Raw genomic sequence first — 24,281 nt, 5'->3', positions numbered from 1 at the left:
GGCTGAAACCTGGCCTGGGGCTTCTCGTTTTCCGCTTCGTTCGTTAACATTTGCAATTAGGACACTTATAATTTTTGTCGCAGAAGATCCCACTGTGCAGTGAAATTGATGCGGCTGGAAACAAGGTGGAAGTATGGGATATGAGGGATGCTGAGCTGGTTTCTGCAAAGCAGTAGGTAGAAAACCAGCCGCCGTGTGCTCGCGGAAGCGTGCCTGCGGGGCAGGAGCTAAGGTTTGCAGCTGCAGAGCTCTGAGGGCGGCCGGAGGTTCGCGGTCCCTGTACGGCCCTTGCTGATGCTGCACCGTCCCCATCTCACCTGCTGCACTCCAGCTGTGGGGCAGGTCGGGGTTGCATGGAGTGGTCAAAACACTTTGGAAGACTCTATAGGGGAAAAAGAGGTTTTTTTAGGGGTGGTTTGTACCCAGCCAAATTCGGATCACCCTCCCTGTGGTGGTGCTGTGATGTGGACCACACTGGGCTGGGCTGACCGCCTCCACTGGTGTAAATCTGGCCCAGCCTGAATATCATCCTGGGGTCCCTTTCAGATTTGTCCTGGGCATGCATACGAATATATAGATAGATAGACAGATATGCGTTGGTCCTGATCTACGCTGTGTGCATGCAAATTCAGTCAGGTTCCTGTGCACCTCTGGCTACAAATTGCGGTGGTGGTGCACAGCTTGCTTTGCCTGCTGCAGGAGTAAACTTAAATCTCCCAGTGCATTGATAACACCTATCTGCAGGAAAAAATCTGGATATTCAAATCCCGCCGTGTTCTTCCTGCAAATGAGGACCTTCCCTTCCGTGGTGGGAGCAGAGCATGTCCATTAGTGGTGGACATCCCCCGGGCCAGAGCCCAGTCCCGGGGAAAGGGCGATGCCAGATGCTCAGGGTGAAGGGCTGGATACCATGCCGGGTAACGCGCTCCCCGGGGAAGCCCCCCTCCCAAATTTCCCTAGGGAAAGGTTGACTTTGACCTGAAATGGGAGAGCTGAAAACCCTTCCCAAGGCTTCTAGGTAATACGTACAGTATTTCCTAGACCAGAGATCCTTTTTACTCGTGCTACGTTTAGGAAGAGCATCTCAAGACCACTCCTGGCTTCCTTCGCGTTGCCTGTAGTTTGTTCTGCTGACGCTGCTGAGTGGATTTAGGCACGCAAGAAGTGCTTTTGAACATCCCCTCTGAGCCAACAGGGATATGGTGCTGGCTCAGAAGGGTTTTCCTTCCCCTTGAAGGACCAGAGTGTGTTTTCCAGCGCCGTTCCTTGGGTCCTTTGCTGCCAAAGTGCCGTGGTTGTTCTTGTTTAGGAAAGAGAGAGACAGAAAGCAAACGCGTCCTGAGCATGCAAAGTAATCTCATTTGGATGCTGAACACCTTAGGTAAATTCCTGAGCATGCAAAGTTAACTGTGGACGCAAGTTTGGGATAGTGCCCAGTTTTCAGGGGAGAAAAGCTTTAAGCAGAATAAATATTTACCAAACTAATTGACTTTTTTCCTTTCTCCCTATTTGCTTTAGCTCCGTGAGTAACCACATTGTAATGATGCTTTATGCACTGCTCTCTGCCACAAAGGGATGGAGCCAACCGAGTTTCAAGCCTTAAAACCCCTCTTGCTTCCAGGAGCTCTCTGCTGCAGTCACATCCACTGGTGTCTAGAGGCAGGGCTGCTATCGGCGGCAGCGCAGGACCAGGGAGGGTTTGAGAACAGGGCGTGTTTGCAGAGAAACCCCCAGACTGTGGCTTTCCCTTGCAGCCACGGATGTTTTGCCGCTGCTGGGACTGGGGGTGCGGTGTTTCTCCCTCCTGCCAGGATCAGTCCTACGCTGGGGTTTAAGCTTTCCCTTTGGTTGCTCCATGACCACCTCTCTTGTATGCCTTTCCCTTCCAGGTCTGAGAAGTGTAGTGTTTCTGAAAGCTGTGAACCAGGTGAGGAATCATTCATTTTCTCTTGCAAAATGGTGATGTTGCGGGGGACACTGAAGAAAGTTGCCTGTAAAGTGACTTAGATGTGCGGCACCAGTTACCCAGTTCCCCCAGGGGGCAATTCTCAGGATTTTATCCCCATTCGATAGATGCAGAGAGGAAGGGTCTTACCCTCTGACCCCCCCAGCTGCGTCCCAAAAGTGCGTAAATTGAAATAATGAGACTTAAGCGCGTGCTTAAAAAGTGATGCTTGAGTTCCCTTCTCCCCAGAAGCTGCCACTGTTGGGTCACTGAGAAATCAGCAGTGTCAGTGCTCCGAGCACTGTAAACAGGAAGGAAATGCTTTGCCTCAGGTTTAGGGGCTTGCACCCATTGAAATGCCACACTGGGCCTCACTGCCCTGCCCACCCAAGCTGTGACTCAGCCCCACCCTAAATGAGGCCATTTATCTGGAAATAAGAGGCAGCCGGGCTGAGTACTACGTGCACATCCTCCTGGGGCAGTATCCTCCTGGGCCTGGCTGGTCCAGCGTAGGCTCCCGTCTGGCAGGGTTCAAACCATGCGGAATTTTGCTGGGGTTCAGCTGGTCGCGCCCTGGTGTGATACGGCTGTGGTTGGCCCTCCCAGAGCACGGGTCTGCAGAGGGGCTTGTCCCAGACATGCGTCTGGGAGCATTAAAAATACCAAGAGTGCCCATTGGAGTTGGCTCCTCCTGCATCTCCATCCGTGCTTGTTGGCGACCCAGTACGTTTTAAGTGAAGAAGGCCAGCAAACGAGCATGTAACGAGGGCTGGCAGCCGGTTCAAGGATGGCTCCTGCCAGCTGGGCTGTTTGCAGAGGCTGTGGACATCCTTTGGGTACCTCCATGCCATGGGCTTGATGCTGCTGGGCCGCTTGGCCAACACCTCGTTGCTGCGGGATGCTCAGCTGGGACTGGAGCTGTGGCCAGCCGCATTGCTGGTTCCTGCTGGCGATTTGCCTTTCGTTGCCTTTCCCCTTAGGTACCTCAGGAGAGCTGGGTGGGATCAGGCAGATCAAAATCGAGCCAGACGAGCTGGACATCATCCAGATCACTGTGCCAGGTAGGCACTGGGGTACCGGTTGGCTGCGGCGGTCCCTGCGCGGGCAGGACTGCTGCCTCCTGTCCCAGCGTTTTGGCTTGAGAAGAGGTGTTTGCAGGGTATCTCCCTCTCCCAGCACAGAAGGTCACCCTGTGCGATCGTCTTCCTTCGCTGAAAGTTATTTTAAGGGGCATATTGGGAATAAGCTGGTTTCTTGGGGGCGGTGGAGGGAGGCTTAGGGCTCTTTGTTGTTTCTTCTTCTCCTTTGTTGCTTTTCTATCCCCTGGTGAAAGGCAGCCTGGTTTGCTGCTTTCCTTCACACGCAGGCTTGGAGGATCCCAGGTACCAAGTGCAGGATGCTTTGGATTAGGTTCTTAATTTAGGAAAACAGCCTGGTTGTGAAGAGTTTGTAAGAACAGGTTTAATAGTAAGGATGTGTTGGAATTGGTGACGCTGATGTTTCTGCCTGGAGTGGTCAGTGGTGATGGAGACGAGCGGTTGGGTGCTTGAGGGGCAGCTGGGAGAGTCATTTTCCACTTATCTGACCTGGCCAGCACAGCAAACGGTAGGATGATCCTCAGGGTTTAATGAGTGGATAGTTAGCACTTTGCATTTTCAGTGTGCTTTACAGACATTAATTAATAATCTCACCAGAATGAGGGCAACAACAGGACTCCTGACGTGCCTGAGAGTGAGCGATGGTGGAGACAGCAGTGACGCCCGGTCCTGCCACGCTGGTGTGACCTCTGTTGTACCCAGCATTCCCCTTAAAACAGTGATATTTGAGGAGTCACTCCAGGATTATCAGAGAACGCACAGTTAATATAGGGGAAGGAGAAGGAACAAGGTATAGCGGTAGATCAAACATTTTAATTTTCAACTTGGCAGCTAATGGAAGAGAAGAAAGCTAATACGTGGCGAGTTGGCGGCGCATGCGAGGAGGAGGAGGTGTTATCACTTCTCTGGTGCTGGGTAGATCACGCTTCAAGTCCATAGTCCACCTTCTCTTAGCTTGTTTGAAGACTGAGCTCAATCAGAGGGAGTACGGCTGAGGGCAGGAGGAGGATTAACAGAAAAGAGGTGTTCACCTACAGGGAGAAACTGATGAAATTTGGATTATCTATCCTGTGAGGTGATGACTCAGAAGTGACCTGATTGAAGTATTTAAACTAGCTGAAGGTTTCTTTAAAGCTAAATGTGGATAGCTCTTTGAGGGCGTTGGAGAGCCCGGCGTTAGGGGAGACCGGTTTAAAGGAAGAGGGCATGCAGATTACGTAAGAGAAACTCAAGGAGGTGCGATTTTGGGGAGGAAGGCAGCAGTAGTGGAATGGTTTTCTCACGGTGGAACAGCTAAGGCTAGCAACATTAACTTTTTAAGCCAAAATTGAGCGTCTAGATGGAATTAAGCCAAGTAAATAGTTTTGAACTATTTTTGCTCTCACCTTCCATGGAGGTTAGGAAGAAATTTTTGCTTTTTTCCCTCGGGCTGAGAAGCTTGAATGTGTTTCAGGGATGGGCTCCGAGTGGTCCCAGGGAGGAAGAGGGCAGGTGCACCCCAAAAGCAGCTCCTGGTGCAGGGCCGTGGTGTGCGGGGCTCCTGGGAGCAGGGGACCCTTTGCTCAGCCCTTGCTGATGAGCCAGTGCTCTCTGAACCCTGCTTTGGGAATGATTCCCCCGACATCGAAACAAAAGCTGCCCCTGGGGTTTTGTCCGCAGACCGATCACCCAGTTCGGATGAGATGCATGACCCGGTGTCCACGCACATGGCCTCGGAGGAGTCGAGCTACATCCTAGAAACAGTAGCAGGTACCGGAAATGAAGCACCCCAGAGATTGCGCAGGGGCACGGGAGTTTGTGCGTGTGTCGGAAATGAGTAAATACCATTGATGAGCCAAGGTAATGGAGTCAGGACCCGCTCCCAGAGTTGTGGCCTCAGTCAGGCCAGCTGGGAACTGTGACAGAGAAACTGGTGGCTTTTCTGGCACTGCCACTCCTCCCCAGCCCCTACCCAGCCCCAGCGTGCTGTGAACCCCAGCTCCCCTGCCCAGCTGACGGCTGGGGTTTACCTGGGGGATTTGTGCCGGCGCTGTGGCTGCCCTCGCTCGAGCCGCGTGCTGGGTCTCGCCTCTCCCAGGAAGCCTGCGCCGAAGGGCGGGCAGAGCTCTTGGATGCAGGTTTATGCTGCTTACACAGCTCCTGGCATGATGCTGCCAGCCTGAGCCTGCGCTGGGATGTGTGCTCAGGGCTTAGCAAGGGGAGGGGATAGTCAGGTGATGGGAGGGGACCTGGAGACCTCCTGCTGGTGTCTGGTCTGGTTTTGCTGGTCCTGGCTGCCGCTAACCCTCACCTTCCTTGGCAGGGACGGAGAAGGGGCCCAGCGAGGAGTCGCGACGTGAAGAAAAGCAGATGGAGGGATCAGGTGAGTGTACTGTGAACTCCGAGCATCAACCGTCACTGCAAGTTTTTGGAAGGATGGATGAACGCAGGTGTATTTCGGGTTGGGTTTTGTGGGCTTCCTACATTATCAGCAAAGCATTCAGCCTCCAAAAAGCTCAGCACAGAAGGGCACCGCCGTGTCCCCGGGCTTTGTCCTCCCCTCTCTTGCCCAAATTTACTTTTTCCCCTATTTTTTTTTCCTCCTTGCTGCTACCACAACTCTGTGGCATGTGCATCACTGCCCTTCCTCACTCGAGGATGAGCTTGGAGGCAGCTGCCAGAGGACTGGCACCAATTTGGGAGGCGTGAAGAGCACGCAGCCGACTCTGCCGGAGGTCAGGGGCTGCTGACCTGCGCTGTGCGTTGCTTGCCCTGGAGGCAGCTGGTTTCTCAGAGCATTTCTCTCTCTTTTTTTTTTTTTTTTCCAGATGGCATAGGGGATGTTTTAAGTCATTTGAGGAAACAAGTCGAAATTTTATTCAACACGAGATACGGTAAGATGGTCATTAATGCACGTTCATCATGCTGAGTGCCGGCCTCTGCCGTGGGGAGCTCCTAATTGCTTAGAAATGTCACCTCCCATTTCCAAAGCAGCAGCTGAGTAAAGGTGCAATCTAATTTGTTCATTTGCTGTCTGCTGGGCTTACAAATGCATTTGAAATCTCCCTGGGCCTTGTTATTGCAGCTCTTACCCTTGGTTTCCACGATGCCTTTTCACTGGCCACAGCCCAGGAATTGCTGCCGTGACCTTCAGCTTTCCTTCCGCTGAGGGAAAGACCAAAGTGGTTCCCCCCATCATCACTTTTTTGAAATATCAGAGAGGGTTTTCCACCCAAGGTGGTTGTGGCATGGCTCAGGAAGGCTGGTGGGACCTCAGCTGTGGGGGCTGGCACTTGGCATGCTCTGTTCACCCTTTTTAGAAAGGTTATTTAACCCAGGAGAAATACAAGTGAGGTCACACGTACATTTTGAGAGTTGGCAGAAAGTTTTTGCCACTGGCTGGACCAGGAGATGTGAGTCTGCCTGGTGGTCCCCAAAAGCCCCTGTGACTGGGGAAAGGAGAAGGGCCAGGATGCTCTTGGGTGGGGTTGGGCACTGGGGATGCAACTGGAACGGCTGGCAGAGCGATGGCCCTTGGGAGGGTCACTGGGAGGGTGCACCAAGGGACTGGGAGACCTGGCCCACGCTCGTGGGGTTTTGTCCTGGTTTTTCTGTGCTGCTTGCGGCCGTTGTAGGAAGCCCCTTTGACATGTGCCACCATGTTAAACCAGCAAATGCAAAAGCCAGCTCCAGGCAGCTGCCTGGCTCTGTCCCTCATCTCACGTCTGCCAGTGTGGGGGACATCCCCACACAGGCTCTCAAAAACCCTCTTCAGCACCCCTGCCGAGATAGCGTGTCGCTGCTGCTTTGACCCGAGGTGGAGGGCCATCAGACTAACGAGACTTGCTCCCCGCGCAGCAAAAGCCATAGGAATATCAGAGCCGGTCAAAGTTCCCTACTCCAAGTTCCTGATGTACCCCGAGGACCTGTTCGTTGTGGGCTTGCCAGAGGGCATCCTGCTGCGGCGCCCCAACTGCTTCGGGATCGCGAAGCTGAAGAAGATCCTGCAAGCGAGCAACAACATCCAGTTTGTCATTAAAAGGTAAAGCAGGTGGAGGGGCCGTCCCTGCTCCTGCTCAGAGCTCCTGCTGCTGTGCAGTGTCCTGGGGAGCATCCATCACTTGGTCACCTTCAATAAATTCGCTTGATTAGAAGCAACCTAGGTTGTTGTGAACAACAAGGTTGTGACCTTGTGGGAGCCATCCCTGAGAGACAGCGGTGGTGGTGTCATTTCTCCCTTGATGTATTTTTTGGGTTTTCAACCCACTTTTGCAAAGAATTGGGTGAAGGACCCAGAGCCTTTAACTGTCAGGGTGCCGCAAAGAGAGGGGCTGAGAGCCCCGGAGGGTTTTCCTATGGGAAGCGGCTCCAGCTGAGGTCCAGATGTGCACATGGGATGATGCTGCGAGCATCAGGGAAGACGCTGTCCTTGTGCTGGGGAGCAGGGCGACTGTGAGAAGTCACGACTGACATAATGCAACAACATTGCCCTGATAAAGGGAATGGATCCTTCAGAGATAGATTTTAAAATATCTTTAGGTGTTTTGGGGGGTTTCTCACCCAAATACTGACTTGGCCTCCCTTGCAGAGGAGAGAACTGACTCAACCGACATGGTGAGTGGCAGAAACAGAAAATAATCGTTAGCAGGACGAGATCTTGTGGGGTCAGGTCAGCAGCTCCCAGGCCAGCCTGACCACGCTTTGGGATTTCTCCCATCGCCATCTGAGACCCATTTCTCTGTGACGCAGCTTCAGCGCAGCTCGTAACAAGCCCTGCTGTCGCCTTGCTGTGCCGTTTTAGCATTAGATACCCAAGTGACAATTTTTTAGGTCAGTTGTGTGTTGAAAGGAGCCATGCATGGCTTCTCCCATCCCTGAGAAACGTGCAGGACCATGTCTCCTAAAAGCCTGTAGCTGCTGCTTTAAGCTGCTCAGCCACCACCAGCTTAATCTCATCCCAGGGAGCGTCGCATCGGCTCACTGAAGTCTGTTGGCATGAAAATTATTTCCAAAGTTCCCCCGCTACATTGCAGGAGCTTTAAAGCTGCGTTAGCCAGACACGGTTAGCGGGTTGTGGCTGTGGAAGCGCTGTCCTCGGGGATGCTGGAGCAGCGGGGCATCGCTGGCTGGGGACCCCACGCACCTTCCCTCTGCTTCTCACTGTTTTCCAGACCGGAGCTGTTGGCGGAGGGCGTAAAGGAGCCGGCGTCGGACAGCCCGGCAGCCAAAGGTAGGCTGCGAGATGCCCGGCAGCCGGGCCGTTAAGGACTAGGTAGGAGAGGAATGAGAGCGTTTTCCTACAGCGCGTCTCTTGCCTTCCCTCCCCACCTCATTTTTTGGCTGGAAACTCCCTCCTGCGCGTCCCCCTTGGTGGCACCGCGAATCCTAATTGCTCTTATGTCCCTTGTCCCAGCCACCGGCGAGAGGGACTCGAGCGAGGCGCTGCTGGAGGACGCTGTGAAGAGACAGGGCTTTCAAGGTGAGGGCCTGGAGGCATCTGGGGGGGCTTGGTGGGTGGGCAGAGGAGCAGGGCAAGGCAGGGTTGGGAGGGAGCAGAGGAGAGGAGGAAGTAGGGGAAATGACGGGAAGGACAGACAGCCGGAAGACACGACGCACAGCCAGGGCAGGCAGTCTCATGGGTCCAAGGAAGAGGCTTGAAGCGCTCTGGATGGTGCCCTAATTAACTGGCTTTGCTTATCTCGCCGTCTGACCTTGCGAGATGCATAATTAAGTCTTGCAAGCCTTGGAGTTTGCCTTTTCTGTTTCCCACCTGGGTGATGTTTGTAGAAACACCGCTCCTGTCCGGTGTCCACCAGCCGGCATGGTGGCTCTGCTGGGGGAAGGAGTGATGGTGAGAAGCTCCTGGGCTCGGGGACAGGAGCTGCCCCATGCGAGCATCCCTTTCCTTGGGCCACGGGGGCCTGTGAGGGTTTGCAGGGAGAGACGGAGGCTTTGCAAAGGCTTTGGTTTTTCAGAGAGGCTTTGGAGTGCGTTTTATTTTTACGCTGGTAATTATCGCAACCGAATCTTTGATTTCATGCGGCTTTTATTCTTAGCAAACAGGCAGGGGGAAAAAAAAAGCATATTTCTGTTTAGATTATTTTTAAGGACTTTGAATGGCCCACTCCAGAGATTAGCTAATTGAGAGATAAGGACTTTCCTATAATTAGAAAATGGCATTACTTAAAAGTCACAGAGTGCCTTTTAATTTACCAGCAGAAGTCCATAATTGTTTCTTTATTTTACAGAAAATTATGATGCCAGGCTTTCCAGAATAGACATCGCTAACACGCTGCGGGAACAAGTCCAGGACCTGTTCAATAAGAAATACGGTGAGAAAACAGGGTGGGAGTGGATTTTATTCCCACCTCATCACTTGCCAGGTGCTTTCTCTCACCTCCCCACTGAGCGGCTGGCACCTTGCGGGGCCGGGGAGGGAACGGTGGGTGTGGGCATCGGTGCCCTTTGCCGCAGGCGCTTGCTGCGTAGTCAGCTCCCATGCACAGCCCTCCCTGCTGCCAGCCCTTCCTGGCCACCTTTGGGTTGTTCTTTTCACCTCCCCTCCATGAAGACCAGTAGCTGCTGCTCCTCCTGTCCCCAGGGCAGCTGGCTGGGCTCTGCAGGGCATTCTCACGGCCTATGGAGTTATCCCAGAATGGTTTGGGTGGGAAGGGACCATTAAAGCCCATCCAGTCCAACCCCCCTGCAAGGAGCAGGGACATCTCCAACCAGATCAGATTGCTCAGAGCCCTGTCCAACCTGGCCTGGAATGTTTCCAGGGATGGGGCATCCACCACCTCTCTGGGCAACCTGGGCCAGTGTTCCACCACCCTCGTTGTAAAAAAAAAAAAAATCTCCAAATCACGTTCCAAAGCAAAGAGCAGCAGCTTTCCATCCCCCCCACTGCATTGCATGGGCATCATCCTACAGGACGGTGCCGCTCCTCAGCCCCACCAGCCCATGGCTGCCGTGGAACCGCTCCGCTCCCGTCGTGGAGGTGACCTGAAAATGTTGACCCTTGATCTCATGCTTCTCATGATGCCTCGAGACACCGTGCCATGCTTCGTCAGGGCCGGGATGGAGCCAGAGCCGTGGTAGAAATGGCAACCTTGGCATCCCACGCGCTTACTGCTCGCTTCTCTCCCAGGTGAGGCCTTGGGGATTAAATACCCCGTGCAAGTGCCATACAAGCGGATCAAGAGCAATCCAGGCTCGGTGATTATAGAGGGGCTGCCTCCCGGGATCCCCTTCAGGAAGCCGTGCACCTTCGGCTCGCAGAACCTGGAGAGGATCTTGGCCGTTGCCGATAAAATCAAGTTCACCGTGACGAGGTACGTAGCAAGAGGTGTCAGCCACCCTGCCGAGCAAGAGGGGGAGAGGAGGGCGCTGGCCTAAATGCACCCCCAGCTCTGCCAGACCCACCAGGGCAGGCCTGTGAATACCATAAAGCTCCCAAGACAGCAATTAAGTCAGCAGCTAACGGTTCAACAGAAAGGAGGGGACCATAAAATAGAGACTCCTGCCCTTTCCTCCTGTCCGCTGCCCAGGGAGGCAATGGGGAAAGCACTGGCAGGAGAAAACGGTGCTTGGTGGGATGGATGCGCAGGCAGAGAAATCCCAGCCCCTTTTCTACGAGGCTTGAGACAGGAGAACCGCTGCTTGGTTTATTGCTGGTGAAGGGCAGCGCTCAGGGTCCTGCAGCGCTCGGAGAGGCGCCAGGCACCAGCCGTTCGTGGCAGTGTCCTGTGGGTTTTGCGGCCAAATGGGATGGACACAAGCCGGGAGGGGAAAGGCACTTTATCGCTGTGAGATGGGGAAAAAATGGGTTTTAAGTGTGGCCCCATCAGCCTCTGGCTGGGCCATGCTGCATGTCTTCTTACTCATGGGGCGTGGGCTGCCCCGAGCAGGGCGCGTGTCCCCAGGGACTCAAGGGTGGCAGGCCAGGCCCGCGTGAGCCGTGGCACAACGCCCATGGGACCGGCTGATCCCGAACCCTCCCTGGGCCGCGGAAGGATGCTCGGTTCAGGTATGTTGGCTTTCCAGTGGCCTTCCATCTTAAATCTCCTTTTTTCCTGCTTTTTTCCAGGCCTTTTCAAGGACTCATCCCCAAACCCGGTAAGAAACGATGCCTCTTTGCCTAATCAATGCGTTGCTCACGTGTTTAGTGGTGGTCAGGGAGTTGTAAGCTGTGGATGGCGAGCAATAGTTTTATCAGCTGGAGGAAGGTTGCCCCTGACCTCACTTTCCTGGGCTTCTCACTTTGGTTTTGGTGTTGTTTGGTGCATTTGGTAAAGTTCCCCTGGTCGAGACAGCTGGCCTCAGCGTCACCCGTCGGTACTGCTGCTGTTGCCTTGAAATGACGGCATTTTTCAGGAGCTAATCTAGGGCAGGGATCTGTGTTCTGTGCTTAAGAAAGCACCCATTTTCTTAAGCTTTTTCTTAAAATAAATAAGCGTTGCAATGAGCTGGCAGGGTCGGTGGCGAGGGCGGGTCGTGGGGTGGGGTGATTAACCACAGGGTCTGCATCGGGCCGCAGCAGCGTGGCAGTGAACGCCCTCTCTGCTCCTGGGCGTCCCGCATGCGGATGCACTGGGGGAGATGTGGGAGAGGGGAGGACGGGGTGTCCGGGGTGCGCTCCGTACCTGGCTGCAGAAATCGCCGTCCTGCAGCCACGTCCTTCCCACACGTTGCTGCGGTAGCTCTGTCGCCAGCTTTAGAGCGCCCAAACAAGAGAGCTGCTCTCAGAAATGTGGGTAAAAACCTGTCTTCATTTTAAATGTCTGTAATTATAACTGTTGGAAGAGCACAGATGGGTGCAAAAAACGTTGTCATCTCTATTGATGGCTTCCCATTTCCCTGGCCAGCCTACGTGGGGATGGCACAATTTAGGGAAGACAAATTTGACAGAGAGGAAAACATTTATATGCCCTGATTTGGAGCAGCAAAAAGGTGTTAGACACCCGAGAGGGCTCTAACAAAACGCGAGCTGTTTGAGAAATTCAATCCAGAATGGTCCCTGTGTTGGATCCTCTGCGTCCCTGTGTATGGCCCGGCCACGACGATGCGGGGGGGTGGCCTTAGACTTCCCCTCTTTTGGTCCTAAGCCGCAAGGTGCCAGCTCGCATCGGCTGGACCTTAAATGAGCCGTCAGTGAAATGCAGGTTTTGCAGAGCTCTGGTTTTCCACGGAATTACACGGCTATAATGGCAGAGTGAGCCGAGGATGTATCCCCTCCTCCAGCCGCATCTTGTCTTCCCGTTCCTCCGCCGTAATCGGTATAATTACGTTAAGAGACGCTGATCTGACACAAATCACACCATTAAGAAAGGAGCACATCAGAAGGCAAATACTTCAACCTGCCAGCTGGCTGGGAAACGCAGCCTGATAAATAGAGATGTAGAGGAAATTGATTTTCTTTTCCATCCACAACATTTCTTTTTCCTCCTCCAGCTGAATGCTCCCACCTTGGGCTGGCCCGTGCTAGCCCAAACACAAAGATATTTTATTCTGTGCGTTGTGGTAGCCACAGGCTCAGGAGGAGGTCGCAGCATCCCTGCCAGGCTCAGGGCTTCGCGCCCTCTCCTCCCACAGGGGTTTTAAATCAGAGCAGTCGCAGGTGAGGGATTTTCTTACTTGACGTCTCAATTTGTTGTAGACTATTTCATATATTTGCTAAATCTTTGGAGATAATTCCAGGACTTAAAATTATTTTCTAGTAGTCAGACTACAGCAGGAATGTCTCCTCGAGGGGAAAAAAGCTGATGGTATTTTGCCCCCCCAAAAATGCCTGTTGACAGCAATTAACCTCTCATCTGCTTTTCCTCCCTGTTACACCGAAGTGATGGTGGCAACGCAGTGGTACGTTCACTGCCTTGGCTGTGATCGCTTTTCATCTGCCTTAACAAAATTAATGATTTCCAGCTAGCCATAGATCATTAAAAATTTAAATTTAAGAGTGTTCTTTTTACCTCGGTTTTATGTAATAAACTCCTGCCGTGTAAAATGAAGAGCGGCAGCAGAAGTGCCTGCTTGGCCTTGGAACAAAATCGATGAAGATCGCTTTTATTTCACAGAGGAGCATTGAAATGAAATTTCAGCGGTTACTCCCAAACAGGAGGGCAAAGATTGCAAAGGCATCTGAAAGCTGGAAAGCCCAGGAGATGACTGTATAAATATAGATGTATTTACGGCTTTTGTGAAGCATTTTGTCCAAAAATTACATGAAAAGTACACATTTCAAGGGAAAGGGGAAATTTAACTTTTTTTTAATAATTGTGGGGTGATCTTAGTTGCCTTTAGGTTAAGATAGGGGGTTTAATTTGCCTTAAGCATGTTGTGCCCCTCCTGCGTTGGAGAGACCGTCCCAGATAACTGCAGCACCGAGGAGGACCGGCCTCCTTATCTCTCTCTTTTGGGAACACTCATTTTTTAAGTGTGACAGAAACAGATAAAAGGATTTCAGAATAATCTCAGCACCTCGCGCGCCTTTTTTCTCGAGATAATCTGTAATTTCTCTGTTGAGATGGTATCTGCCCTGTAATGGGTCGCAGTGGAGGGGCGGCTGGGGGACGCGTGCCTGCAGGGATGCTGTTTGAAGAAGGTGGGGGTTTTGGGGGGGGGGAATGAGGTCGATTTTTTTGAAGAACAAAGCCAGTGGTGCTCCCCAGTGCCCAATGGAGGTCAGTGGCTGCATCCCTTTTCCGCAGCGCGGATTTGTGGCCCGTCGAAGGTGGGACGATGGTCCCAAGGTTGCTGGTGCCTCTGCCAGCACTTCACCCGCGTGGCTCCCCGGGGGTTTTGACCCAGGAGGACGACCCTCCTGGCATCCAGAGATTTTCCTTTTGATTTCCAGTTTCTTTTCTCCCCACCGCTGGGCTCTGCTCTGTGAAAAAGACCTTCAAACCCCCTTTTTGAAAGCAGAACGTGCTCTCGGCATTACAGCAGAAGTGGGAGGGCAGGGGTGACACTCCGGCACTATAAGCACAGCACTTATCCTTTCTTTGCTTCTTTTCCTGAGGCACAGAGATACAAAACAGGCTTAATTTGAGCCTTTGAAAAAAATAAAAAAATAAAAAAAAATCAAGCATAAGGAATCTAGCACACACACACACACAAATCTTTCTGTATGTTAATTTTTAAGTGCTTTGATTGAAAATGTACACCAGCTCCATCTGTCCTATTCCCCAAACTCCCTACCGCCCTGATAGATTATTTCCCATACTCCAATTAATAAAGTAGGGCAGGCAGTGTTCTTTAATTAAAAAAGCTACACATCCAGGCATCCTTTTTCTATGGTTTTTTTTTTTTTTTTTTAATCACGAGAGCACAATCCTCCTCAAGACTTTGAGATGTGCCTCGTGTTGGAAACTCCTGGCAAGGAGAAAAGAAAAGAGGAAAGCCTATGGTGGGGCGGTGATGGGAGCTGAGCGTTCCCTGCTCCATCACCAGGTCCGTGCCCCGCTCCCTTCATCCCCCAGCATTGACATTTAGCCCCCATGGGAGCAGCTGCATTATTTTTCCTTCTGATCTGCCTCCCTGTTAGCTGGAGTGAGTTATTATTTTGCCTTCAGCTGGTCAGTGTTTCTACTCTGAAGGTGGAGAACCAAGCAGGTAGCTTCAAAGTCTGTTTTTAAGCACCTCCGTGATTCCAATCACCTTTTCCTTTTGCCTAATTTTGGTCTCCTTTTCCCTTTACCTGCATGCGTCGCGCCAATGGGAAGGCAGCACCATCGCTCAGCTCATCCCAGCCCTCGTGTTTGCTTTGCTCTTGCCTCCCTCCCACTCCCCGCCAGCCTCATTTCCTGCCGTGTCTTTTGGAGACCCCAAAGCCCCCGTTTTCAGGGTGCACATCGAGATGGGTGCCACTCCATCCGGCTGTGGTCCGGCACGTAGGATGCGCTCCGTGCCTCGCAGCGCAGCGGCTGTGAGCCTGCTGGGGTGCATCCCATGGTTAAGGCTGAGCAGCACATGTGGGTTACCAGGACAAAAAAAAATTAATTATCTTTCTTAATCAGATTTCATAATGCCACCTTGAGATCTTCACCTGAAACCTTCGAGTTGCTGCCCACCAAATGAAATGTTGCGCTGCCATTCCGAAACCTTTTCTGATTCCTGTTGGAAAGATGCTGCTGTGTGCTCCTCTTCCTCACTGCCTGCCTGTGCTCCTCCTCGCCGGGAGCTGTGCCGGGACCTTGTCCCCTCTTGGCTTGGACTCCAGCTTGGCTTGCCCAGCACCAGCACGACCCATCCGCCTCTCTCTCCCCCTCTGCATTGCACGTTTGCCTAAACGTTTTGCGCACAGGCAGGGTGTCACCCAGCGATTCGAGGGGCTGCGTCACTTATTTTCCATCGAGGTCCTGCAGCGCTGCAGCCGCCGGCAGCGTATGGTGGGATTTGTCCCAGGGTGCAGGGTCCGGCTCAGTGCCCTGGCTCGCTGTGGGCATGTATGATGCGTGTTTTGAGCTGCTTCAGATGACTCATATCTCCACTCAGAAAATTTGGGCGTGCACCCCTGCTCTCTCCCCCCGCATCCCCTCCAGTTTGCTGCTGCCTGCGTGCTCCCGCTTTGGCAGCTCTCCCCGTGGCTGCCAGCTTCAGCGTGACGAGCCGCTTTGCTCCTCCTTTAGCCCACCATGCGAATCCTGGCCCTAGCCCCATCGCTGCCGCTTTTCCCCAGGAAATTAATTTCTTTCCAATGCCACTCGTCGCTTCAGAATCGTCGGCAAGCGCTCGCCTTTCCTTAGGGATCCCATTTTCTCCTCTTCCTCCGCCCCGTTGCTGCAGAACTGGCACAGTTTCCCCGTTTGCTTGTCATCTGCTTCAGCCTCAGATATCTTTTTTCTCCTCTGGTGCGGCCGCGCAGCACTGCTCTGGTGCACGCTGTAAACGCTGCAATTTGGCCATGCGTCCCTGGGCACGCGCGGACCTCGAGCTGCTCAGGAGTGTGGTGTAGCTTGGGGGATGCTTGTGGGCTCAGGCATCCCAACACAGGTCCCTGGCGCGGGGTGGAGAGCCCGGAACACCGGGCGGTTATTTCGCTACCAAAAGCATCTCTGTCCCAAGGGGCATCGGGACCGGAGGAACGCTAAGCTGCTAGGGACGGTGTCATCCTGGGTTTTGCTTTTGTTTGTGACCGAGAAACCAAGCTGCAGCACTCATGGCTCTCTTTTTCTTTCTCTCTCTTTTTTTTTTTTTTTTTGTCTTCTGTTAACTTGCGCTGTAGCCCCTAGACGGATAACATCATTGGAAAAAGCCTATGCTGCCTTGAATGGTACGTAGCTCAGGTGATGCATCGTAGATGGTAGCAGACAAGAAATGCACTTGCCTTTTAATATGGGAATGAAAATGTCTTAAACTCCCAAATTTCAGGTATTTTTTTTCCTCTCTGCTCTGTTTCCCTGTGATGCCAAGAACTGAATGATGCAGGATGTGTTTAACGGTATTTTGTTGTTGTTATTAATCCTCTCCGCGGTTCTAAGCACCGTCGCTGCAGTCCCTGCGCGTCGGTGCCAGCTCTGCTCCAGACAAACCGACCTGCCACGTTATCCTCAGCTCGTCCACATGTGTGAGCAATTATTTTCTTAAAAAAAAAAAAAAAATCCCCTTGCCATTCATGAGGAGCTCTTGCACAGATCTGAGTTGGGGTTTTTTTTTGTTTTGCTTTAACGGAAGCTCTGGGCCAGAGTTGGGGTGTGCTGGTGTAAGCTCTGGGGATTTAATGTATATACTGATTTCCAGGGGTAAGGAGAGCTTGCCTGCCTGCGTCTGCAGCAGGGCACGGCCCATCTCCGGCAGATCCAGGCTTATTCCCATCAGCTGGGATTCTGGCCACCTGTCTAGATGTTGATTGCCTGCTCCCACCAGTTTATAGCCACAGTTTGACAACATCCGTATGCTGAGCTAATTCCAGCTGTATTTAAACCCGAGTCACTGTGGAATCGCCGCAGTGAAGCCAGCGGGTTATTCTGGATTTACGCAGGGGTGTAACTGAACGGCACCCACTGAGGCTGGAAGCGGGGAAGAGGTGTGAATTTATCCCCTTAGGATTTGGGCCAGATCCTGACCGCTGCAAGCACAGGGATTGCCCGGACAAGGGACCTGAGCCGCTTTCCCGGCGGGATGTGTTGGGCAGTGGCTGTTTCAGGATGAAACAGGCTTTGTGCCAGGTGTTGGGATGGCGGGAGGCTGTTACTCCGAGCGCGGTGGTCGGGCGGAGGACGTGCACGGCCTGGAGCAGCACCCCGGGATGCTGGCGGCGGCACGGGGAGGAGGAAGGGTACCCTGCCCCGCCGTGCCGCGGCTTCACCACCGAGATCCAGGCTCTGCACGTGGCATCACGCACCCAGACAGACCCATTATTAATCCGTGGGTTTGGTTTTGTTGTGTTTTTTTCAAGTCACTAGAAGAACAGGCGGTGGTTTGGATCCTGCTGCCCAACAGCAGACACCTAACCCTCGTTTTTAATAGCTACTAAATATGACTCGGCTTTTCTAAAAGAAACGTCAACCTCTGACAAGTCCTGTTGGAAAAGAGAAAATGATGCTTTGGAAACGTGACCGCTTGTACGTAAGCGCCTATGGAGAGGAGAGGGCTCCTCGCTTCAGGCAGGCAGGATTGGAAAGAAAAAATTCAATCAACTGACTGCTTTTTTTAATTAAAAAAAAAAGATTGATAGCACAGAGCTGAAGCCGGCAGCATGCATACACCTGCTCTGCGAGAAGGACTCAGCACATCCCGGGGTGCCAGCGGCTCCCTTGTGTCGATTATTTCCCAAACCCAAACGTGTAAACGCAAAGGCAGATGGAGGTCCCGCTTGCCCGGAGCGGCTAGGGGACAGAGGGCCAGGTCCTCAGAGCCTCCTCTCTGCCTTCTCTGTTAGGCATGCTCAGTTCCAGGTTTTTCACGGCATTTGTTTGTGTCCTTGGATGGGAATTTGGGAGTCATGCCCACTGCAAAGCGGAAAATAAAACCTTTGGGATCATGTTTTTTGCAGCTGGGGCATGAGCGGAAAGGAAAGAGCTGCTGCATTTTTCAGTCCCAGAGGATGAAACGAGTGAGAACACTTCATTTTGGCGTTTCTTTGTCTGCTACCATCTACCCATCCCTACGGGTGTGCATACACAGCCCAGAAACTGAGCATCAGTGACGAGGAAGCCACAGAGGGAGCCCACAGGGTTGGCCCTGCCGCGGCCTCGGGAGTGGCACCGCAAGGCGAGGTCTTGGTTCTTGAAATCAGAGCTCCTTGGCGACATTCATTTGATTGTCTTCTTTTTTTTTTTTTTTTTTCGCTTTGTTGCCATTTCTGGATTTGAAGCATGACTTGGCCCTGAGGTTCCTTCATAGAAACTTCTCCTTTTTTTTTTCCTACTTACATCCAGACAAAATTATTCCTTTCCAGGTGGGAAAGAGGCTTTTTTGAGGCCGTACCCTGCGGTAGCAGGGTGCAGAGCTGTAAGGGTGCCAGCTTCGCCCCAGCACCCGCAGTGGCAGGGTGGCCGAGGCGCGTGATTTCTGCCGGGGGTGCCGAGCACTGGGCTCTGGGCTCCCACACAGGGAGGCAGGGACTCGAGTTGGTTTTTCAGCTGGAGTTTAAAACAAAATTGCAAGCCGTGTGATTGCTTAAAACCAAAATCAAAATCAGATCATTGCTCAAAATCAAATTAAACAGCCGCAGATCGGGGGCGGAGAATGCTGGGGTCCCGATGCTGAGGTTTGCAGGGCTCACCTTGGTGCTGTAACAAACCGTCCTGGATTTCCACCCCGCGGCGTGCCAGCCTGAGTGAAAATGCCTGCCTCGCGTGCGGCGGGGCTCACGGTGGTGATGCCTCCGAGCCGGGAGCAGACCCCGCCGAGCCGGCCCCGTGCCGTGCTCCCCGGCTGGCTCGGGGCTGGAGGGGCGACCCCAGATAAGGTTCACTCGGTGAACACAGGGTGGAAAAGCATCGAAGGGGGCTGGTAGTGACCACAGTCATTTCTCCCGACGCCCCTTGAGGATGCTGGATAGTTGGGGTAAAAATCTACTGGCATAGTCATGTCGTTTGAAATGAGAGACTGGAGGAGAAACCGTTTGGCACAATGAGGATAATTAAAAAAGCTAGTAAAGCTGAGCTGATTATGTGGCATATTATAAACCAATACTGTGCTTAGGAGCCCAGCTATAAAAGTGCTATCTCGTTCCTTGATATCGCTTGTGGGAGCCTTCGTGGCACTGAGGGCCTGAGTCTCCGTTGCTTTGCATATTTTGCAGTCGTTTCCAGCACCACAAAGTGGATGTAAAACGCTCTCAGCCGTGGCTGATGCGGATTTGGCAGCGTTTATAGCTGCTTTGCATGGCTCTAAAAGGCGGCGCGAGGTGCAAGTGCGGAGCGGCCGCCTCTGCGGTGTCCCCACGCCGTGCCGGGGCAGAGGGACAGAGACGCAGTCGCGGCCGGTGACAGCGGGATGGGCTTTCCAGGTGCTCGGAAAGAAACGGGGTATTTTATTCCCTGTCATTTTTTTGCTTTGCAGATGAAGATGATGCCAACAGGCTGGGGGAGAAGGTGATTCTCCGAGAGCAAGTGAAAGAGCTTTTCAATGAAAAATACGGTGAGTCTCCCGTCTGCACGCATCACCAGGCAGGTTTGTTTTTGCTGACAGCAGCCATAGTTAAAATTAATTCCACTGAAGGCCTCTATTTATAGGCTGGGCGCGCGGCAGCGTGCTGCAGCACAGGTTTCACCCCGCTGCTTCGCGTTCCAGCCTGTCCCCGGGGACGTTCCCGTGTCTCGCTCCCAGCAGGTGGGACTGTGACCTTGTTGACAGCTCCTCCTTGGCGAGGGGAGGGAGGATGGAAGAACGCAGCCGAGGAGCAGGATTTTTTCAGTCTGGCGTCAGCCTTTGATGTGTTTTTAACCTGTCCTGAGCCCAGCGTGAGCCGTGGTCGTGCGCTGAGCATGCCTGCCCTGTGCCGCGCTGGGGCAAGGCTGGAGCCACAACCCAACGTGAGGCACGGCTGGGGAGAAGCTCGCTGGAGCTGCAGCAGAAAAGGAGGTCGGGAGACTGACGCAGATCTGAAAATGCCGATTGCAGGCTCCTTGGGCTGCCTAGCAAACCCCTCCTTCCACCCGTCGCTGGGAAAAGGCGTGGCAGGAATAGCAGCCGAGTGGGGGGAGTGTAGGAGCGGGCGCGGGGTGCGTGGCCCTGAGTGGTGTCACCGTCTCAGCTCCGCGGGTACGGCTGCCGCTGTTCCTGGCTGTCCTCGTCTGTGTAAGTGCTGGGCAGTTACTTCACAATTTGTGAGTCCCCAGGGCTGCATGGCTGGGCTGCAGCAGCTCAGCCGCACCCCGCTGCTTTGGTGCAGTGTCTCACCTCTCTCCCCAAAATAATTCCCTGAAGGAGAAGGAAAATAGCCAAGATTATAGCAAAGCAGCAGCAGGGAATGTGGTTTCCCTTCTTTCTCAAGTGTCCCCTTGTGAAGGCTGCTCGCCTTCCCACACCCCCTGTTTGTTGTGGGGTGCCGCTTGCAGGGTGGGCTGTGTGCTGCTTTGGGGGCAGATTTGCCCCCGTGGAGGTGCCAGCGTAGGGGCGCAGCTCCGCGGGGGGGTCTGGTGCCCATGCTCTGAGCATCCCTGTCCACCCCGGCTCGGCAGCACTCACCCCGCGTGGGGGCTGAGCCCACAGCACGTCCCTGCGTTCCCGTGGTCCACGCACGATTTATGGAGCACAAGATGCCAGGTGGGCTCCAGGGTTGAACCCCCTGCGAGGAGAAACATGTCTGAGGGGCAGCTCACGCCTCTAGGTGTGGGGGCTGCAGAGACGCGAGGCAAGCGCGGACTCTCACGGTCAGGACCAGCACAGGAGAGGGACGTTGGTTGCTCCCCACGGTGCAGGAACTGAAAGGGTACCAGAGAGACGGGCAGCACCTTTAAATCACACAGAAGTGCTTTTAATGCAGCAAGGAATTAAATTGTGGTATTTCACAGTCATAGCGTATTGTAGAGGCCAAAGGGATAAAGTAGTGCAAAAAATGGGCAAGAGCAATTCCTGCAGCACAGGTCCCTTGGGGGCTGTGGAGTGCAGCACGCTGGAGGTGATCCCCATCCCGGGACCCCCAAACCTGCTGACAGCCGGAGGCAAGGGGAGGTGGACAAATCTCCCCCTTTTGCCCTCTCTCCTGGGCTGTCTCCCACGCTGCTGCTGCTGGCCCAAGCCTGGCGCTCGGTGTGAGGGGTGTGCATGTGCTGGTGCTGTAAAACAGCCCTCCCGTGCGGCTCCTGGCAGGATCCTAAATGCAGACAAGCAGAGCAGGCAATAAGTTGGGCAGGCAGATGTGAAACAGCTGGGTGGGACGTGGCGGCGGCAAAGGTTGGGCACCACGGCAGCCGTGGCTGCCCAGAGTCCTCCCAGGGCTCTTGGTCCTTCAGTTGGGTGGATCTGGAGCCCTGTGGGGTAAAGCTGGTGTGTTGTCCTCTGCTCTGCCGTTACAGGAGAGGCTCTGGGCTTGAACCGGCCCGTCATGGTGCCCTATAAACTCATCAGGGACAGTCCTGACGCCGTGGAGGTCACTGGGCTGCCAGATGATATCCCTTTCAGAAACCCCAACACCTACGACATCCATCGGCTGGAGAAGATCCTGAAGGCACGGGAGAGCATCCGGATGGTGATTATAAACCAGCTCCAGTAAGTTCCTCCAGCCCTGCAACCAGGGAAGGTTTCTGTTTGTTAAGCATTGCCCTTGCTTCCCCAGCCACCAGCGTGGTAAGTCATGGCAGGGCCACCGGCGCAGGGCCAGGCCACTGCGCACCCGCAGATGACCCGCATCCACTGTCCTGCGTCGCAGGGCTGTGGGTGTGCACAGTGGGGCCAGTTTCTCCCCTCTTTCTTGTGCGGTTTGAGATGATGACGCTGGGAAGGGGCACGGCACGGGGGCAGAGAGCAGGACGGCTCAGAGACCCGGCTGAGTTATTTTGGGTTGCTTCCCCCCGGGGAGCAGTGGGGAGGCTCCGTGTCCCGTCCCCGCGCTGGGGAGTGTCGAAGGAGGCCTCTCAGGGTCGGGGTCTGGGCTGTGCCCCAGCGTGGGACAGCACGTCGAGGAGAAACGATGGGGTCTGCCTGCTCTGACCCTGTTTGTCTCTTACGCAGGCCGTTTGCCGAAATCTGCACTGAGGCCAAACAGACAGGTAAGGGGAGGGCTAAGAAATAACCGTGGCTTTCCCTGCCCTGTGGCAGAGAGAATACATTGGCAAAATAGGTGGGGGTTGTGGGGAAGCGTTCGAAGCTCCTGCGTCCCTGGGGGAGGCTGGGGAGAAGATGCTAACTGGAGAAAGACAGGTCAGGCTCAGATCTGTTCAGAAGCAAACCATCAACTTGGACGATGGCAATTTTGTGAGCTGGGCTCTTAGACTCAAACTTTCAGCGGATTGTGGAGGATATGATTATCCCTTTCCTATTAGCAATTTTCTCACCGTGAGCAATTTATTCGCTGGTTAAAGCCTTTAATTTGAGCCATCGTTTAGCAAATGAGCTTCTAAGGAAACAAAGTTTCTGTGATCGCTGGGAATGCGTTTCCCTCCCCATCCCATCCTTCCCAATAAATCTCAGCCAGTTCTAATCAAATGTGTCAGAATTAGCAGCCCCAGAGATGACTGGGATCCTGTTAGTTTTATGAAATAGGTGGCTCAGTAGTGAAGGGAGATCTGGCAAGTAAGAGCATGCCTGCAGCGTGATGTGAAAAGAGATGCATGAGAAACTTTATATATAGAGATATATATATGGTTATATCATATATTCAGATATACTTGGGCATGTCATCATCACACAGCACCTTCTTGGCCCCAGAGCGTCCAGCACGGACACAAGTCTGTGGGGTATCAGGCTCTGTAAGTACTGGAGTTTGGGATTCATCCATTTTGGGGATTTTCTTTGCCGGTGCCTGAGGAGAGCTGGCAGCTCCGTGCCAGGTGGTGGAGGCCAAGGCTGTATCACCAGCGGTGGCATGGCGGATCGCCGTAGGGGAATGCCCAGCGTGAGGCGAGGTCAGAGCGGCAGGATGAGTCCCTGCGTTGAGAGACCGCTTGCGGGGCTCGGACACCTCATGCCTTCCCTCTCTCCCTGCAGAGAAAGACACCAGCGTTCCCAAACGGAAGCGGAAGAGGATCTCCGAAGGGAACTCGGTATCTTCCTCTTCCTCATCTTCCTCTTCCTCCTCTTCCAATATGGAGTCTACATCATCAACAAATCAGATCTCACTTGTGGTAAAGCCTTCCAAATATTAGGGGGGTTATTGCCTGCCTATCTTTCTGCTTCAGGATGCTGCTCTCTGCCCCCTCTGCCTGACAAACACTGTAAAGTGTGACCTGAATTGGCATAAGCAGGTTTGGTGAAGGAGGGGACGCACCTTTGGGGCTGCCTTTTCCTGCTGGGTTTGTCTGGGGGAGCTCAGTGGAGCAAAGCGCCCACCGCCCCTCTGGGCTCTCCCGCATCATTCCTCGGGGGATGCTCAGCGCGTGGTGTGAGCGGGAGCCACGCATAAAACCAGCCTGAGCACGTACCTCGTCCCCGCTGGGTTAAAACACGGGTGCTGCCGACGTCACCTCGGCCCGTGGCACCTCTCAGCAGGACCCGGCAGTTTCCCCGTGGTCTGAGCTGCGCCGGGAGTGTCGCTTTGGCTCTGTCCTGGGAGTGATGCAGAGCTCCAGCACGCATCCAGGCTGTGAAAATAGGAAAGAAAATCTGAAAGAAAATCAGGGAGATGCATCAAACTGCTCTGCCTCAGGGCTTGGCTTCAGTTGTGGATGATACCAAATGCTTTTAAAAACTAAAAAAAAAAAGCACAAGAGGAATATAAACTTAGAAGGCTTCTTTTTTTTCCAGGTTTGCCAGTGGTGTTTTGGTTTGGGGTTGGTTCTTTTCTTTTATTTGGAAAGTGGAAGCAACAGCCCGTGTGGGAACGTGTCAGAGATGTGATACATGTGTGGTTTTGTGTTGTGTCCTAACAGAGGCTTTCTGCCTTCTTTTTCTCTCCCTCTCTTCCAGCAATGGCCCATGAACATGTACATGTTAGACTACGGCGGTCTAAACGTCCAGCTCCCAGGACCTATTAACTATTAGACCTCAATACCGAATGAGAACCTCAAATGAAAGAATAAATAAATAAATGTAATTTATGTAAAAAGTGTATATTCCAATATGTATCAATGCCTTTTAGTTTTTCCAATGATTTTTACACTATATTCCTGCCATCAAGGCCTTTTAAAATAAAAATAAAAAGTGTTGCCTTGCTC

At 53.3% G+C, this 24,281-nt stretch overlaps 1 protein-coding gene across 5 annotated transcripts in view; it reads left to right on the top strand.

The window, feature by feature from the left end:
• GTF2IRD1 (GTF2I repeat domain containing 1) overlaps positions 1–24,281 on the top strand; it is a 64,311-nt gene extending 40,030 nt beyond the window's left edge. For 3 of the 5 annotated variants that reach the window (XM_086762892.1, XM_086762893.1, XM_086762890.1), the window contains exons 12-28: positions 1,890–1,927; positions 2,926–3,006; positions 4,702–4,791; positions 5,345–5,404; positions 5,850–5,915; positions 6,880–7,063; positions 8,193–8,251; positions 8,435–8,500; positions 9,270–9,353; positions 10,169–10,352; positions 11,108–11,136; positions 16,244–16,291; positions 19,528–19,605; positions 21,486–21,678; positions 22,141–22,178; positions 23,116–23,252; positions 24,034–24,281. In XM_086762892.1, coding sequence (XP_086619018.1) covers positions 1,890–1,927; positions 2,926–3,006; positions 4,702–4,791; positions 5,345–5,404; positions 5,850–5,915; positions 6,880–7,063; positions 8,193–8,251; positions 8,435–8,500; positions 9,270–9,353; positions 10,169–10,352; positions 11,108–11,136; positions 16,244–16,291; positions 19,528–19,605; positions 21,486–21,678; positions 22,141–22,178; positions 23,116–23,252; positions 24,034–24,108 — 1,510 coding nt within the window. In that variant the 3' untranslated portion in view covers positions 24,109–24,281. The remainder of the gene's footprint in view (positions 1–1,889; positions 1,928–2,925; positions 3,007–4,701; positions 4,792–5,344; positions 5,405–5,849; positions 5,916–6,879; positions 7,064–8,192; positions 8,252–8,434; positions 8,501–9,269; positions 9,354–10,168; positions 10,353–11,107; positions 11,137–16,243; positions 16,292–19,527; positions 19,606–21,485; positions 21,679–22,140; positions 22,179–23,115; positions 23,253–24,033) is intronic. The other 2 variants (XM_086762894.1, XM_086762891.1) reach the window with 2 other exon arrangements.

This window comes from Chlamydotis macqueenii, chromosome 19, assembly GCF_036417535.1.
Source record: "Chlamydotis macqueenii isolate bChlMac1 chromosome 19, bChlMac1.mat, whole genome shotgun sequence".
In the NCBI taxonomy this organism is placed as follows: domain Eukaryota; kingdom Metazoa; phylum Chordata; class Aves; order Otidiformes; family Otididae; genus Chlamydotis; species Chlamydotis macqueenii.
Note: the sequence above shows the minus strand (reverse complement) of the source record. Positions and strands in the feature narration are given on the sequence as shown.